At 36.6% G+C, this 19,116-nt stretch overlaps 1 protein-coding gene across 1 annotated transcript in view; it reads right to left on the bottom strand.

The window, feature by feature from the left end:
- LOC128861990 (uncharacterized) overlaps positions 1-12,417 on the bottom strand; it is a 141,733-nt gene extending 129,316 nt beyond the window's left edge. Inside the window, exon 1 of the mRNA XM_054100362.1 lies at positions 11,943-12,417. Coding sequence (XP_053956337.1) covers positions 11,943-12,417 — 475 coding nt within the window. The remainder of the gene's footprint in view (positions 1-11,942) is intronic.
- Positions 12,418-19,116: the final 6,699 nt, after the last annotated feature.

Genomic DNA, 19,116 nt, shown 5'->3' with positions numbered 1-19,116 from the left:
GCGGATAACCCTAAAGTCATGCAATCCATGATTAATAACCTGGAGAAATACTGCGCTGAATGGAATATGGAAGTAAACCCAAATAAATCGGAGATGATGGTCTTTAGAAGAGGTGGACGACTTTCCCAGGCTGAAAAATGGTGGTACCAAGGTAAAGAAATTAAATTGGTGGCCGAATATAAATATCTTGGTGTCATTCTCACACCCAAAATGGCATTCGGCAAGCACTTAGAAGCCAGAAATACTTCAGCAAAAGCTAGTATTAATTGCACATGGAACGATTTTTTAGCGAAGCCATTCATTTCATTAAAATCAAAATGGAAGCTGTTCCAAGCGGTATGCAGAGCGATCCAAACCTACGCAGCGCAAGTTTGGGGATATACCTTATTCGATGAGGAAAATAAACTTCAGCGTTACTTTATTAAAAGAGTCCTCAAACTACCCGAGTTCACTCCAAATTATGCAATAACATTAGAAACTAATATAGAAAATAGCCACATGTATTCTTTAGAGTTACACATGAAGTATATCTGGAAAACTATTTATAAATATAATTGTAACAGACTCCCACACAAACTAACACAAGGCATCTTAAATAAAAATGTGTTTTGGCTTAAGCATCTGAACGACATGGGAATGGAGTTCGGACTGAAGTTTGAAGAAAACATCACCTCTATAGACTGGCAAGATCGTTGTGTGCAACTTCTTACCGAAATGAAAGTAAAAGATATCAACATGGCAAGGCAAAAAGTCAAGCGCGAAGCGAATTTGTAAACATTTAGACTACTCAAAAGGGGAATCATATATTAAAGAAGATATGCGGCTAGCTCATATTACGACAATTTTCAAAGCAAGATGTGGTTTACTGAAGCTAAATGCAACTACGTATGGAAATGCTCAGAAAAAATGCACCCTCTGCAATTTAAACGAGGAAGAAAATATGCAGCACTTCTTAGGAAGATGTCCGGTACTGAAGGAGATCAGAATAAAATACCTAAACGCAGCGAAGCTAAATGAAGCAGAAGTAATAGATATACTTAATGGCCACAATTGGAAAATACTAACTTGCTTTATATACTCAGCCTTACGCTATAGAAATTTTCTTATTGCAGAGTTCAATTTTTGATTAATTTTTGAGTTGTGACAGACAACATTGTTATTGCCACAAATTTATTATTTCTTTCTTTATGTATTTATATATTTAAACGAATTATTGTAAAAATTATTGTAATGTAAGATGAAATATTTATAAATAAATAAAGAATTACTACTACTATTATAATTTGGAAAAGGTTGGCAGATTTTTCAAAATATTAGGAACCGTTCTCTCAACTTGCCTCTAAGTTTACATGCCACCTTACCTTGTCGGCAAACGCATTTTCGTTCTCTCAATCACCTATTCAACATTCGTCCTGATATATTCTTTTGGGAAAAAAGAAATCCATTAGTTTCTCGGTAGATGGCTGTAGTGATCGATATCTCGTAAATTATCAATCCAACAATTTAAAGTTTATGCTTGTTGTAAAAAAAAATTCTTGTGCTGTTTAGTTGTGCGTTACAGGGAAGTCAATGGAAGTCAACAAAGAGAAAATTCGGTACATTAAGCAGTTTTTCTTTGGTGTTTATGGTGCAGACACTGACACAGCTAATTACGTGCAATTTTGATTTCGTGGATTCCGTTCAGGCATTTTTGATGTTAAAAAATGTCGAAAATGGTGACATAATCCCAGTGAAGAACCATTTATTGTCTCGGTTAAACAGGCATACTCTGTTCGTAAGGTGAGAAAACGGCTCATAAGGCTTATACATTTGTAACTTCTAAGGGCTTTAAAAACAAGAAAATATTTAATTGGTCTTTGGCCAAACTCCTCCTTCTATTTATGGCGTGCGTCCTCATTTCCACAAATAGAGGGACCTATAGTTCTAAACCGACTCCGAACGGGATATGACTTTTTTATGAGAAGCAAGGTTTTCAATACTTGCCAGGGGGGCTATTGCTATCAGAAAAAACATTTAGTGTTTCATGCACGGAGATTTGAACGTACGCTCTTCCGAATGGTAGTCACGATCCAAACCATTCGGCTACGGTAGCCGCTCTCCGCAAGCCATTTACTAGGGGATAAATTGGAATTTAATTTTTTCCAGAAAAAAATTATTCAAAATATTGTCAATAAAATTTTTACCCAATTTTGCAGACATAGCAGAGCTCATGAACGACCTTGCGTTAAGACATAATATTGCTGTGGAAGCCTAAAATAATTGAAGTCTACAGCTATGCATATGAGATACGCTTGCAAAAAGTGCAGTTTTTACATATTTTTTTTTGTGCTTACTGTGGAACACCTTAATACGCCTACATATTTAGTATGCAAAACTATTCATTTGCCTTCATCAGATTAATCTATTTCGCCGCATAATCAATTATCGCAAATTAAGCAGGTGGCATCGTGCTAACGAAAAAATCTTAGCTGCAAGGTATTTCCGGCGAAACCGCAAGTATTTGTCGGTTTGGCTACGCTTCAACGCGCCCATAAATAGCCACAAACGAAAATATGTGCTTCATTTGGCATTTCCATACCCACTGCATTATAGCCGCATACCCACACGCATACAATTTGCGCATACCTGTCGCAGAAATTAAGTGGAAATTGAGTTGAACTCACTGATATCGGAACTGGTAAAAAATAGACTACGCTCTTAAGTGTCTAAGACATACAGTGGGTAGTCAAGCAGTGCATATTTGCCAAAAATATAATTTACTCCATTTTAAAACAAAACATAAAATATTCAAGGCTTGAAAAACCGCCTGATTTAAACTCTCTAGTATTCTTTTTGCGAACGTTTGAAAACATTAGTTTATGGCGATCCTGTAAATAGTCTTGAAGAGCTGAATCAACGAAATAATAAAAAATGACACCGTTAAGGGAAAAAAGTTTGTATAAAATCAACGGAATTTTTGGCAACATCAAATTTGCACTCTGTTATACTAATGTTAAATAAACTATAAAGATGCATACCAAAAATCCTTCTAGAAATTCATAATATAATAAAATGAGTTTACTTAGATATAAAATGTTACAATAATATGTACTAGTAAGTAAAACGCACAGTTGTAAGCCCTTTCACGTGTCATTTCTGAAGGAAGTCCTCACATTTGTTATAACATTACTTCACCTATCAAAAGCTAAAGGTCGAGAAATATCGATAGCGATAGCTCTAGCAGACCTTTGTTTCATCCAAGCAATGCAGCTACTGGAAATACTAAATTTCTGATTTGTGGTGTTTATCTTGTTATATTTCCGTATTCTACCGCCTCCGAACAGCAAATGGTTTTTATGAGGAGATTTTCTTGGCAGAAATACACTCGCAAGTTTGCCATTGCCTGCCATTGATATTCAAACAAAACCTTTTCTATAATTTGGTGTTTTATGCGCGGAGATTCCAACCTGCGCACTCCCGAATGGTAGTTATGCACCAACCCCTTCGGCTACGGCGGCCCTAAAATTTCAAATTTCAATTTTCTTTTTCTAAATGAAATTGGTTATACCTTTGGAAGCCATGTATCTTAAAAATGTAACAGTAAAGGAACTTACTTATGTATATTTTGCCACTTTCACCAAGACCAGCCAACTACATGGATCTGTACACAAGTGGAAATATCCGGTAAAGATTAGACTTTGTCTACTTTAATGTGGCTGCAGGGCAATCGGCTTAAATATATACTTTTCGAACCTTTGGTTTGGGGTCCCGTTATTCAAAGTTTGGATCTCGAATTTCAATGCTACGTCGCATAAATGTGGTTCTATGAAACAAAAAATCTTTAAATTGTTAAAATAAAAAACATATTGAAAAAACATTAAAATGTTAATACTATATATGAAAATTAATAAAAAGATAAACTAAAATTAATATACAGATATTGAAATAATAGTAGATCATTGTTTAAAGCTTTGGCTTTAAGGACTTGCACTACTGGATGGGCTTGAAAAAAACCTATCTTTTTTGGTAATTTTTTACGACCAGAAGACAAATTATTTAGATGTAGTACTTATAGGAGTGGTTGGGCAGGCATTTAAGATTATTACAAAGAAAAAAAAATGTTCGAGGAAAATATTCCTCTTTAAGGTACTTGACCACCTTGGAAAGCTAAAAAGTACAACATATTCAATAATTTTTTTTTCATGTTCTGTATAATATATTAAAATAAATTTTTTTTTAAATTTTTATTTAGAGCTTATATAATACAAAAAAAAATTGATTTATTAAAATTTCTTTTTTTAACATATATCCAGGAGGCGCCAAAGTCGAGGCCTGAAGAAAATCATGTCTTGCGGCGGACAGTTAATCTTAGAAATGGTAATTCTAAAACAAAAGAGAGAAACAAAATTTTCAAAAGGAAGGTTCCTTGCGTGAGAATTTACCACAAACTGACAAAAAAAAAAAAATAATAAAAAAATGGCGGATGTTTGAAAAAAAGTTAAGAAAACACCCCTGTTTTTCACAATGTTATGCTTAAAAAGCAATACTTTATTAACTTTTTTTTTGCAAAATGTGGTAAATTGGCATACAAAACATCTTAACAAATAAAACAAGACCAAAATCATTAAAATCGGCTAAGCAGTTTCGGAGATAAAGTGTCCGCCATTCGAAAAAAAGTAATTTCTGGAAAAACGCGTTTAAAGTTAAAACTTGCTATTTTCTTTCAGCTGAGTCAGCAAGTAATGAGTGCAAGATGCGCCTGCACATTTTCACTAATTTCACTTTGTTAGAATTCGAATTTAAAAAAACAGTTTCAGGTGATGATTTTTAAAAGTATAAGGATTGAAAAAATGTAAAAAAAAAAAATTTAATTTTTTGAAACTTATAAGGTGGTCAAGTACCTTAAGCGCTTAATTTTCGTCTCGTTTTGTTCGTTTTGCTGACAATCAAATATGTATATGAAATAAAAAAATATTTCAAAGTAGGTAAACAAAGTCCGCATTGCCATACTCAATATGACATATTCGATACTGCACATTTTCTTCCTTGCTGGAGAGAATTGTTAAATGCAAATATTTGCTAGGCATAAAATCCAGTTTTCACTTAAGTGAATTCGAATTCATATAAGTATACCAAAAGGTGCGTGTGTGTGTATCGTTTACAACTACATTCCTGTAAATTATTGTCTGATTTATGCAATTAATTAAAGCGCGCCAATTAAGGTGCTTTCTTTTGATACACCTTAGAAAACTATTCATTACAGTAATATTAGCTATAACCAAATAACCGCAACCACTGCCAGACTTAAGAAAAATAAAAAATTGCTGCTATGCACGCTCATAGCATAGGTATATGCCAGTTATGCCGCACCTCAAATATTCGAGAAAAACCGAACTATAACTAAATAAACGGCAATAACTTCGCACTCGAACTACACTACAGACTTAAATCAGTACGTACATTTTTGCGTAGGCATAAAGTAAACTTGCTTTGTGGAATTACTCAAATACCACCTTGATCAAAAATTTCCCGGAACAGATATATATATATTAGGCCGGGTTGATTTGTGGGGAGGCAAAAATATCGCCCATTGCTCTGTGAAAATCATATTCTAGGGATCAAAATAAGAAACTTTGCCGAAGGAACCATACCTCTAAAACGAATTCTGATGTCCCCCAATTTGGGTCGAACTTTTTAGTTTCTTTTCTCATGTAAAGGCCAAAAATGGTGATATTTTGAAATGATTGTATGGAGAACCCCCCCGAGGAGTTCCAGGGGGTGTGCCACTGGCATAGGTGGATCGGCTGTCCAAAGTTAGTGGGGGTCGGTCATACATTTGGACTCGATTGGAGCACTCTAAATGGGTCAAAGTGGGATTTTTCGTTCGACTCAAATTGGGGGACATCAGAATTCGTTTCAGAGGTATGGTTCTTTCGGCAAAGTTGCTTATTTTGATCCCTAGAATACGATTTTCACAGAGCAATGAGCGATTTTAAATCGACCCGCTCTATATATTATATATTGTATGTATATACAGGGTGCGTCATCTGTGACCTTTTTTCTGCGTTTGTCATCACCTTGTCAAGCGTTTCAGGTTTTATAACGTCGATTTCGGCACGAATGTTTGCCTTAAGCTGGTCAATAGTCTGCAGCTTGTTGGTGTAAGCCTTACCTTTCAGATAACCCTACAAAAAGAAGTCCGGGGGGGTTAAGTCAGGTGATCTGGGGGGCCAGTCGATGTCGCCTCTTTTTGACACTAGACGTCCCGGGAATTTTTGTTGCAGAAATTCAATTGTTGCATTCGCACTGTGGCATGGCGCACCGTCTTGTTGGATCCAGTAACCGTCTATACCTTTCTCACTCATTTGCGGGCAGACATAATGAGCCAACATCCATCGATATCGGTTTCCATCGACCGTTTCGTTTTCTCGGTAAAAATATGGCCAAATGATGGTTTTGGCGCAAATGCCGGCCCAAACTATTACTTTCCGGTCATGCAATGACGTTTTATGGATTTCGTGTGTATTGTCAGTTCCCCAAATGCGCCAATTTTGTTTATTCACGCTGCCAGAGAGTTTAAAATGTGCCTCGTCAGTCATTAAAATTTGCTTCCAAAAATTGGGTTCCTATGAACCATTCGAGCGACTGTTGGCCGTATTCCATGCGACGTTAATGGTCTGTCGGCAAAATTCTTTGTGTCGATTGCACTTTATATCGAAACAAATTTAAATCATCCTTTAAAATGCGCCGCATTGTTGTTTCACTGACGCCAAAATGCTGAGCGCGACGACGATACGACACTGTTAGCTCCTGGGCAACGCTCTCCCTCACTGCTTCAACAAGTGCATTGGCACGTTTTGGTCGTTGATGAACGGTATGTTGACGATCTCCTACTCTCCCATGCTCCAAAAAATACGACACCAAATGACGAATAATGTTGTCAGACGGTGTCTGTTTGCCACGATACTTTTTGCGATACGCGCGTTGAGTTAGAACGATTCGATTTCGATGTATAGTGTCACTTTTTCAGCGCCTTGTTTCAGTGTAAAGCGATCCATGGTTGAAATTGTACTGAATTGACGTATCGAAAACATGTATGTTGAAGTTGATCGGTTGGTAAATGCCAAAGTTACTCAGCGTTTGCATACCGACATAAAATATGGCGCATCCTGTATATACATATACATATATATTATATTTGGGTGTTCCGTTGAAGGTGTTTGGCCGAGCTCCTCCTCTTATTTTTTGTGTGCGTCTTGATGTAGTTCCACAAAATGGAGGGAACTACACTTTCGAGCCGACTCCGAACGGCAGCTATTTTTTTATGAGGAGCTTTTTCATGGCAGAAATATACTTGGAGGTTTGCCGTTGCCTGCCGAGAGGGGACCGCTTTTAAAAAGAACTTTTTCTTAATTTTGATGTTTCACCAAGATTCGAATCTACGTTGTCACGCAAAAACCCATTCGGCTACGGCGGCCGGAATATATTTAGAAAACCAAAATATAAGTTTATTCCTTAAAAGTTATATTATCGCCTTGAAAGTACTTCCCAACAACTGCAACGTAATTATGCCAGTGTTTGATCCAGCTCTCGAAACATTTCTAAAACTCTATTTTTGGTATAGCTTCCAGAGCCGTCTTCGATTTTTTCATTATTTGCTTTCGGCTGTTAAAAGGAGTTCCACGTAGTGTTTTTTTACCTCGATCAAACAGAAAAAAATCGTAGGGAGCCATATAAGTGAATTCGATGGCTGTTGGGTGGTATTCGCTGGACGACGGTACGTTATCATGGTGAAAAATCCTCAAGTTGTTTTCCCACAAAACTTTCTTTTTTGACCTACGGCAAAAAATCATGTAAATACCCTTTTAATCCATAAAAACCGTCGAGCATCGGATGCGTTTTTGACTGAAAACGACGCACAGTGCGGCCGATTCCCAAAAAGCTGGCCAAAAGTCGAAAAAAAAGTTTCTAGATAGAGTGTTTTTGTCTTTCGGTTGGCTACAGTAATGCCTTGAGTAGTGAAACCCGTTCATAGCAACGTCCTGTACCCTAAGTATCCTCTGTATTTTCAGTCGCAACGTGGCCTTCGTTTGAGCATCGTATTACTGTCGATGATTAGTGAAAGTTGTACACATTTGACAGATTTTGTAATGGAGTAAATTGAACAAAACCAAATGGAATCATCTTCGGAAGGTTAGTAAAATACGAGAAATCTTTAGTACATATCAATATCTCGACACAAAATTTTTAGCTGCAGCAATACGTAGATACATTTTTTGCAATCTTATATATAAAATAAAGTCAACTTTTTGTGTGTGTTCGCTAACCGGCCGTGTCTTTGCACCGAATTAAACCAAACTTACACACATTGTTAAGTAGGTATTGAAGATGGTTTACGTATAGTTTGGATGCCTATTGGTGGATAGGGCTCGAGATATAGGTCAAAACGTGGACCCGGGTAACCTTCGGATGTGTATGTACAATATGGGTATCAGATGGAAGCTGTTGGTGAATGCTTTAGTTCAGAGTATTTTTCATGCCGCTCCGTGACTAGGGTCTCGAGATAGAGACCAACACGTGGACCCTAGAATGTGTTTGTACAATATGAATATCAAATTGAAGCTGTTGGTGAATGCTTTAGTACAGAGTATTTTTCATGCCGCTCCGTGACTAGGGTCTCGAGATAGAGACCAACACGTGGACCCTAGAATGCGTTTGTACAATATGGATATCAAATTGAAGCTGTTGGTGAATGCTTTAGTACAGAGTATTTTTTATGCCGCTCCGTGACTAGGGTCTCGAGATAGAGACCAAAACGTGGAGCCTAGAAGGTGTTTGTACAATATGGATATCAAATGGAAGCTGTTGGTGAATGCTTTAGTACAGAGTATTTTTCATGCCGCTCCGTGACTAGGGTCTCGAGATAGAGACCAACACGTGGACCCTAGAATGTGTTTGTACAATATGGATATCAAATTGAAGCTGTTGGTGAATGCTTTAGTACAGAGTATTTTTTAGTCCGCTCCGTGACTAGGGTCTCGAGATAGAGACCAAAACGTGGAGCCTAGAAGGTGTTTGTACAATATGGATATCAAATGGAAGCTGTTGGTGAATGCTTTAGTACAGAGTATTTTTCATGCCGCTCCGTGACTAGGGTCTCGAGATAGAGCCTAGAATGTGTTTGTACAATATGGATATCAGATGGAAGTTGTTGGTGAATGCTTTAGTTCAGAGTATTTTTCATGCCGCTCCGTGACTAGGGTCTCGAGATAGAGACCAAAACGTGGAGCCTAGAATGTGTTTGTACAATATGGATATCAGATGGAAGCTGTTGGTGAATGCTTTAGTTCAGAGTATTTTTCATGCCGCTCCGTGACTAGGGTCTCGATATAGAGACCAAAACGTGGAACCTAGAATGTGTTTGTACAATATGGATATCAAATTGAAGCTGTTGGCGAATGCTTTAGTACAGAGTATTTTTCATGCCGCGCCGTGACTGGGGTCTCGAGATATAGGTCAAAACGTGGACCCGGGTAACCTTTGGTTGTGTATGTACAATATGGGCATCAAATGAAAGCTGTCGATAAGTGCTTTAATACGGGGTAATTTTCATACCTATTGATGACTAGGGTCTCGAAATATATGCTAAAACGTGGACCCGCCGTGTCTTTGCGCCGAATTAAACCAAACTTACACACATTGTTAACACTTGATGATCATGAAAAAAGAAGATTTTTTTTAAATTTCAAATCAACGCAAATGAATAACTAAGAAACAATCGTCAAAAAGAAAAAAGAAATTTCTTATTTTTTCAATTAGCAATCGCTCACGTGCTTATATTTTTCTTATACATTTAGGAATTTTCACGTGTAAATTGGAATTAATTAATGTAAGTTTTCATCAAATTTAGTGGATTTATTTTTTCGGTTCATATGCGATAAACTACGTTGCACCATGAGTGAATCAAATAAAAAAACAAAAAATATAATCCACAAAATTTCAGAATACCATAATTACAATAATGTTTATTACAGTACAAATGCCAAGACAATCGCGTATTCATATTAGTCGCTCGACAAATAACAATAGGCGCATGAGAAATGCTCGGAATAACGCGACATCAGAAGAACGTCAAGAAGAAAATGAAGCAAATCGGCAATGAATGGCACGGTCCAGATCAAATCGACCAAGAGACATCAATTTGAACAAAGCTGCTATGTAACGGAACTAGACTTGTAGTCAAACGACTGATGAATAATGTTATCGAAGCAACTATTTTAATTGGCAAATTCAAGAATGAAGACGTTCTAATACCGAGAATTCCAATGATTCCACCTGAATTGCCATTTGAATTCAAGCGTTTGCAACTGCCCATTCGTTTAGCATTTGCATTAATTATCAATAAATCACAAGGGCAAACTTTAGAAATATGCGGGATGAATTTAGAAGAACCAGTCTTCACCCATGGTCAACTATACGTTGGCTGTTCACGTGTTGGGAAGCCAACAACATTATATATTTACTCAAAGGCAAATAGAAAAACAAAAAATATTGTTTATGCCAAAGCGCTTGAATAAAGAATAAAGAAGTAAATAATATGAACACCATATCCTTTCTGTTCTAAACCATATCTATTCTATTTTAGTGTGCCCAGCGAAGCGGGCCGGGTTTGCTAGTTTTTTTATAAAATTTGAGTTTTCAAACTGTATAGTAATACAACGCCATCATATGCTGCTTTGAAACCTATTAAAGGTTACTCAAAAAATGGTTACTGAATAAAACAAGATTCAGCTGCTACCACTTGCTACCTTGCGACTAGAGTTGGGTATTTCCCGAGAAAATCCCAATCTCGAGAATCGGGATTTCCCGAAATAACGAAAATTTCAATTCTCGAGATGCGGGATTTCCCGAAAATAATTTTTGAGATTTCTCGAGAATTCTCGAAAATTCGGGAAAAATTCCAAAAAATTAAAAAAAAAAATCTAAAACTTACACTGGAGCAATGAATTTCATAAAACATTATTTTTATTTATTTTTATTAAAGTATAAATTACATAAAAAAATATTTGAAAATATTACTATTTCAATTATTGCAAACAAAAAAGTGAAACAAAAATAATTGCAAAAAAATTCAAAACAAAAATAATTCAAGATTATACTTATTAAAATAGGGGAAAAAAGTGATTGTAAACATTATTTCCCAAAATGGTGTTTTAAAAAACACAGACTGTCAATGGCTTCGTCTGACAATCGCGTACGCTTTTTGGACACAAAATTACCCGCTGTAGAAAAATTCCTCTCATTTTGAGTCGATGTTGGCTTAACAGTGTTAAAAGCCCCGATCAGTCTTTCAACATTTTGTGTTTTCTCTCCAGTTTTTTTATATAGTTTTAGCTCGTTTCTAAGCGACGAAAACATTTGGTTCGCCGCATGTTGCGCAATGTCTGCTTTCGGTTTTGAGCATTGCTGAACGTATTTTTCAAGCTGTTTCGCTATATCTTCTTCATCGACGTTGTTGGTTGCAAATACGTCATCATCGTCAGAACTAGACACTGCTTGGTCTTCTTGAATGCTCGTAGAAAATAGACGAACCAAGTAGTTTTCGGCTTCTTTTATCAATTCTGTTTTAGAACAGGTGTGGAAAAATTCAGATTTGTCACTAGAGCTGTTAACTGGATCGTGTAAATATTTAAAGGCCGATAACAAACGGCTAGATCTACGAGCTGTTAAGTTTTTTTTTAGGCTGGATAAGAATTCATTGCCCAATTCGGTGTGCTGATTCTCCAATTTTGTGAACAAAAATTTGAGAATAGAATCCGCAGCAAGTAAGTTCACATTTTGGCGGCTAAGTGCTTCTACAGCAACACGTATAGGTTTAAGAGCATTTATGATATCCTCGCAATACTTTACTTCTGCATCAGTAGTGGCCATAAAATTTAAATTAAGAGTGTCGAGCGCCTTACGAACATGCTTGCTGATGCAAATGTATCTGGCCAGCATAGTTTCCAGGCTATTCCAACGTGTTTTGCAATCCAACAGCAAGAAAAGCTCTTTCTTCTCGACCTCTTTAACATAATTCTGCAAGATGGCATTCCGTACAGGCGAGTTCTTGAATTTCAAAACTATCTTGCGAACCTTTTTTACGATTTCAAATGCAGACTTTATAGTGACCATCTTGTCAGCAACAAATACGATATTGTCGTCCTCGTCATCGGAAGCGTTTTCCGCATTAATGTCGGAAAATGAAGTACTGGCTGCATTGTTTTCATTTTCATCTGAGCCTCTATCATCCGAATCGTGTCCATCGCTCACGTCACTATCGTATATCCTGTTTGCGACTTTTCGTTTCTGGTATATTACCTCCATGACCGCCAAATGTATGCCGTGATTGTAGCAAATCTGTTGATGCGCTGGTGATAGTCTCCCAAATTTGATCATGACACTGGCCCCATCACTTGTAATTGCCACGATGTCGGACTGTAGTTTTATATTGAAGTCTGAAAGCTTTGCATTTACGAGCTCATATACTTTTTCAGCGGGACATGATTCCTGAATGCGAACCAGGCCAAGGTTGTCAGATTGTCCATCGTCATAATATATGTATATGGATGTTCATGTAACGTCGGTTTCGCACGCTTGGCCACTCGTCGATGCTCAAGCTGAACTTACGCTGTGCAGATTTAAAATTTTCAATTTTGATCTTCAAATCGCTTTTTATTTTCGTGCAGTACTTCATAACCAAACCCCGAACAGCTTTGGACACTTTGGAAGATGAAATCCTAAGCGGCTGATACTATTACGAATGAACTCACTTTTTGTTATCGCGTTTATTGGAATTCCATCTTTTGCAGCCAATTTTGTAACAATTTGTTCAAGCGATTCAGGCGAGGAAGAAGTATTGAAAAAGTTGTGAAGAGTTCGGGTCTTCTTGGCTGGTGGCTGTTCTTTTGGAGCCTCATGTTCCCTTCGCTTCATGTTGTGTATCCTCTCCATGTGACGGTGAAGTCCAGATGTTGACGATGACTTGCATTTAATGATTTTATTGCATTTCAAACATGTTGCTTCGTCGTCAAATCACTTGAAAAGCTGCCACACTTGGTCGTATTCGTACTCTGAACTCATGATTTTTAATGCTAAAAATTCAAAATTTGTTTTAAATTTTGTTTTTTAAAGGAAGTAACTAACCGGTACTCACAGTCAACGATACGTCGATTCAAAACTTAAAAATAAGTAATATTTGGACCACAAAATATTTTATTATACGGTGTCTAATTTATACTTAATCAGGTCCCACAAAATGAAATGCACCCGCTCACTACAAAAAATAAATTTACAAACGTCGTCTGTGCAGTTGAAATTGCTTGACTATTTTCAAAGCATTCCTAATTGCTTAACTGCTGCTACATATAAGAAACACATAAAACTAAACTTCATTAGCTTGATGTTACAGTGCTTTCCCTCGACATAGCATAGCAACGCATCTAGCATTTACTCTGTAGTCACCCTAAAACAAAAAAAAAAAACAAACAAACAAATGGAACAGTTATACTGTTGTGGCTTTTCGCATAGCAATTGAAACTATGGTGTGAATTGTATGTGATTCTGCGAAACAGTATGTAGTGTGCGATTCTTTGTAACATAATGGCCGTTACAGTTTGGTGTTTCCAGGTATTAATCATATGTATGTGTATTCTTTTACTTTTGAAAGAATTGTTTTTTCTCTTAATATTTGACCACAAAAATTAAAAAAAAAAAATGGATTTCTCGAGAAATCTTGAAACATTCTCGAGATTCGGGATTTCCCGAAATGCTAAAAATTTCAAATCTCGAGATTCGGGATGGAAAAATATCGAGAATTTCTCGAGAATTCCCGTCGGGAAATTCCCGAAACCCAACTCTACTTGCGACCCCGAAAACATATAAATTAACGTGCATCTTGATTATGTTCTAGAATATACGCTATTTCACGTGAGGGGGTGGCCAATAGGGGTGGAAGGGGGTGGGGGGGTTTTGAATCAATTACTTAATTTTTTGAGTTTTGGCCAGCTTTTAGGGAATCGGCCGCACTGTGCGACGTGGCTTTTTGGTCTCGGTTCATTCGGAGTTCTTCACTCACCCACCTGATGTCTGGAATGCGTGTGGTACTCGTCAACCCTTGTCTCCCTAGTAATGAGGCGTTTGATGAATGATGGGTCGCATTCAGACTTGGAAATCACGTCTTTGGCCATATCAACGTTGTCCACTTTTTGCATGAAATTCAAGTCCTTTGATACCAACTTTGCAGCAACACGGCGCAAACACAAATTATTAACTACGGTCCTGAACGGATCAATAAGCAATACTGAATTCCTCTGTCTGCTCTCTGATGATTAATTTGCAGTTATTAATCAACTTTTTTCACTTTATTGATGTTTTCTTCAGTTTTAAATGTTGACGGCCTGTCACTACGTTCGTCATCCTTGATGGACTCACGATCTCTTCTGAAGCGTTTCTGCAACTCGTAAACTACTTTTTTTTTAGATATTCATTACCGAAATAGTCTCCCCTACAAGATCCAAAAGGTGTATGATCTCACACCAAAGCAGCAACAAGTCAAATTTGAGAGAGCGAAGGAGTTGCTTCGCTTGGCCGAAATTACGAGAAAATGGTTCAAATTGAGCAATTCGTATACTCCCAAAACGATAGGGTTTATTTGACCGACTGTTCATACGAGGCTTTGAATCATCGATTGGCCACCCGCCACAGGTAATGGTCTGGGACGTTGTAACCGCAGATGGGCACTCTCCAATTGATTTCATCGAGCCTGGCGTCAAGGTAAATGCAATTATATTATCGGGAAAGTATTCTGAAGGTTGCTTTGAAGCCGTGGGCAGACAAACACATCGGTGGCAGACCATGGATGTTTCAACAGGGTTCGGCACGTCTCACAAAACTCGAGTGAAACAAGTATGTCTAAAAAACAACGTTCATAACTTCATAACGTCTACACCGTGGCTCTCAAATTGAATATATAATAATAAAAGTAATTTTCCAAACTAAATTTTTGGCCTTTTTAATTGGTTACATTTCGAGTGCCAGACCCTGTAGTGGTAAAAATGGTTGCCGAAACAATTTGTGTTTATATGCGCTTAAACACATGCAAAGGTTGAAAAACCATGTAAACCAAGAAACTGCCGTAGTTAGTGATGGAGCAAACGAACAAGAAAGCTAAGGAGAATTAAATCGCTTGATCTGATGAGTTGTTGATATTTTAAAATGGAATTGGTTACCAAATAAAATTACTTGCTAGTTTAATTAAAACTAGGTGTAATACTATGAAATGTGAATAACACTTCTAACACTTCAAATAAAAAATAAAGAAATTGAAAAAAAAATTTTTTTTTAAATATCGAATATCTCGAAAACGTTAAGTTTCGGACATCACGACATATAAATAATTAATAAGAAATTATCTAAATAATAATGCGCTGAAGTATCTAGGTAGGCCTATACCTATCTCAATTCCTCTAAGCTGTGTTATAAACCATTGTTTGGAAAAAATCAGCTGCCGGAGGACTTAATGCTCATACATAAATATCTGTAGTTTACTCAGTGGCCACTTTGTTATTTCACACTTTTTGCCATTTCCGTCACTTGCATCAGTTTTATGATTTTGCACTATATTTTTTATTTTTTTGCTTTATTTACGTTTGCATTATTCTACTGTTTGATGTTGATTTTATTTTTTCGCGCTGCTGCATATTAATATTTATAAATAGAAGTGTGCCATACCAGCGTAGCGGCTAATCGGATAATAGAGCTATAAAATTCCGTCGTTTAGTTGTTTGTGCAATCGCTAGGAATATTTGCTTTATATTGGCGTTTTTTATTCCTTTATTTACATATTTTTATTACAGCCATTTTTCAGTTATTTTTGTATTGCGGCATTTGAATTATTGTTGCTATTTTCGACTTACAATTCGATTGGCGCTGCGCTTTCTATATTCCAAAGCGTATTCGGTGAAAAAATAAACAAAGTACGCATTTACCAAGAATTGCTGCCAATTTTATTGGTTTTTGTGGCTTTTTTATTTTATGTACCTACTTTGCCTATCGCAAATTTTATTTCGGCTTGCTATTGGCATTAGTAAATATTTGATGTGCAAATGGATTTATATTTTTCCTGTGATCATTTTTGTTTGCGCGCACAGGTAAAACTATTTAGGCGATGTGGACTACAGTGCATTGTGCAAATTTGTAAGCGAATTTTATTTTATTATTTTTTAATTTTTTCCTAGTAAATATAAAATTACATGATTTCTTACACAACACAACAAAAACAACTATACAGCAATGGTTCAATCTGAAAGTTCGTTTCGAGAAGAAAGAGAGCTTAAAATTTTGTTGAATTCAATTCGGACGATAAGTGGCAAAGCCGCTCTAACTCGCTCCAAAAAGAATAAATCATTCCTCCGCAGGTTTTTTTGTGCTCTATAAAAATAAATGGCGTTCTAAAAAGGGACAAGACAATCGAGTACACCACTGATGACATCAAAGTTAAAGTAGAGTGAACGAAAACTCCTTTTATCTTGTAAAGGCTTAAAATTTAGTAAAGCCCATCTTGCAACATACGAAGGAATCGGATCAGTTCAATTAAGCGATCTGAGAACGAAATGACCAAAAATTCTATAGGATTCGTTCAAGTACATTGTTATGGTGGCCTCTATGTTATATCGGGTGTTTTTAAGAGCTTGAGAACTTAAAATGATAATCTAAAGCAGAATTATGTTGGAATACAATATATTTTTTTATTATAATTGGTTGGATAATTTCCGGTATATGTTCCCCGCGGTTACAGGATCAGGGTTCATTCGATCAGTTCGATTTTGGGCTACTTTTTCCAGTAAATCTGTCCGTACGGCGTCAATGGTTGCGTGGATATTGCAAGAAATCGAGTGTTATGTGCGCTGTATGACAAGTTTCGCCAACTTGTTAGAACCAAATGCCATCGATGTTAAGATGATTAATTTTTGGAAACAAAAATTCGGTCAGCAGGGCTCGATAGCGCTCACCATTCTAAGGATCGATGACGACGGCTGTGCTCTACGAACTTCGCGAACAAATTTATTATTAATTTTTTTAAAGTAAATTTCCACAATTTGGAAGCGTTGTTCCAGCGTTAAGCGATTCATGGTGACTTGCCGAGCCTTACTGAACAGAAATGTCAACATAGTTTTTCATTCTCAGCTGTCGAACCATAGTTATCGATATCGATAATTCTCATGCAGTTAAAAAACACCTGATACATATAATAGGTATACAAGGTGGCGTAAAATTAATCCCACTATCGGAAGGTTTATCATTTTTGTAAATGGTGTCGTACGTGTGACAGCTGCTGTGTACAAACAGACACGTAACAGAGCACGTGGAGGCCTAAATAAAGAACTTTGTCACTCAAAAGTATTATTTTTATTTTATTTAGTAAGCAGGAACACAATTTTATGATTACTAACTTCCATATAGGTTCATAAATGCATAGAGTTTAATCTAAGTATGATCTTAAAATGAATAACGAAGGGAGCCGAAGGTGGTTTCAGGATTATTTATTTTTACATACAGTGAAACCTCCCTTGGGTTGCCACTCACCGCCAGCCAACTTTTGTCAGCCCAAGAGAGGTGTCCTTTCAAGGAGAGGATAACCTATTTTAGTACTTTTTAATTTTTTAATTACTTGAATGATATTTCTTATTTAAGGAAAAAATATTGGTTATATCTATCATTAAAAAAAAAAAATTTATATGTATTTTTTCAAAAGTGCATATTTCATTTATGTGCATAAGTGCATATAAAGTTGTAACGAAATTAAAAATAAATATTACTTTTCAATCAATAAACTATTATACATAAAACTAGGTATATTATATTCGCTCTAGCTTTGACTATCATTCGGGAGGGTGTAGGTCCGAATCACCGTGCCTGTCCATCAAATAATAGGAAAAGTTTTTTCTATTAGTGGTCGCCCCTCGGCAGGCAATGGCAAACCTCCAAGTGTATTTCTGCCATGAAGAAACTCCTCAAGAAAACCATTTGCCGTTTGGAGCCTCCTTGAAACTGTAGGGCCCCTAAATTTGCAATACAACATCAAGACGCACGCCACAAATGGGAGGAGAAGCTTGGCCAAACATCTAACGCAAGTGTACGCGCCAATTATTATTATTTATTTGTGTTTGCTTGTGAGTCTTTCCTCTGATAATTTGACTTTGTTTACAGCTAAAGTTTTCTTTGGCAATACTCTGACGAAAAGGACTGTCTAGTCAGCATTATAGAGTGATGAAGCACGGAATTACTGGCTAACCCCGGACAATCAAGTTGTTTTCCTGAAAGCTTCAATAATTTTAATGTTTTCCTTCATACTAAGGTTTAATCTCCCAATCGAAGTACGAATGTATATCTGTTGTAACTGAACACAAATCACTGAGCAAACCAACCGAACGGGTGCATGAAAAAACATCACACTTTTTCCGGGAAGTCCTCTTTTTTAATTTTTTATATTTTTCTGCCTGTGAGGAGCTCGTGTTCGCTCAAGAGAGTTTTTTGTTCGATTTGTCGTGAAAAGAAATCTTAATATATTTTAATAGGAGGTTCGCCTACGTGAAAAATAACTGTCTGCGTCCGGTCAAAAGTGTGCCCGCTTAAGAGAGAGTAATGTGTTCCAAAAATTTATGCTTAAAACTTGACCGCCCAAGGGAGATGCCCGTCTAATAGAGAGTCCATTGTATATAATAATGTAAGTACTAATATAATAAGTAAACAATAATGTTGAAGGTGCGCTTAAAAATTAATACAATAATGCTGGGAAGCACATTAAAATTAATGGCTTTATTTTAAAATTACCCAGACCTGCGATTTCTGAAACACTAGGCGCTGAAAATCATTATTGTAATAGGACTATGAATAAGTTCGTGCGGTTTTACAACAGATGGCGTAACTTGATTATTATTCCATCGATCCACATTTCCAAACATTCATTGGAGAGCTACTGTCGTAAGGCACAAACGTCAGTATAAGTTTTTTATTTGAAGCGTAAACAACAATATTTTTACCACACTTGAAAATGTCGAATTTCGTGCCAAATAATGTGTTTTTGCGGGGAATTCT

Source organism: Anastrepha ludens, chromosome 4, assembly GCF_028408465.1.
Source record: "Anastrepha ludens isolate Willacy chromosome 4, idAnaLude1.1, whole genome shotgun sequence".
Classification (NCBI taxonomy): Eukaryota; Metazoa; Arthropoda; class Insecta; order Diptera; family Tephritidae; genus Anastrepha; species Anastrepha ludens.
The sequence above is the reverse complement of the archived record's forward strand: the minus strand, read 5'-3'. Positions and strand labels throughout refer to the sequence as shown.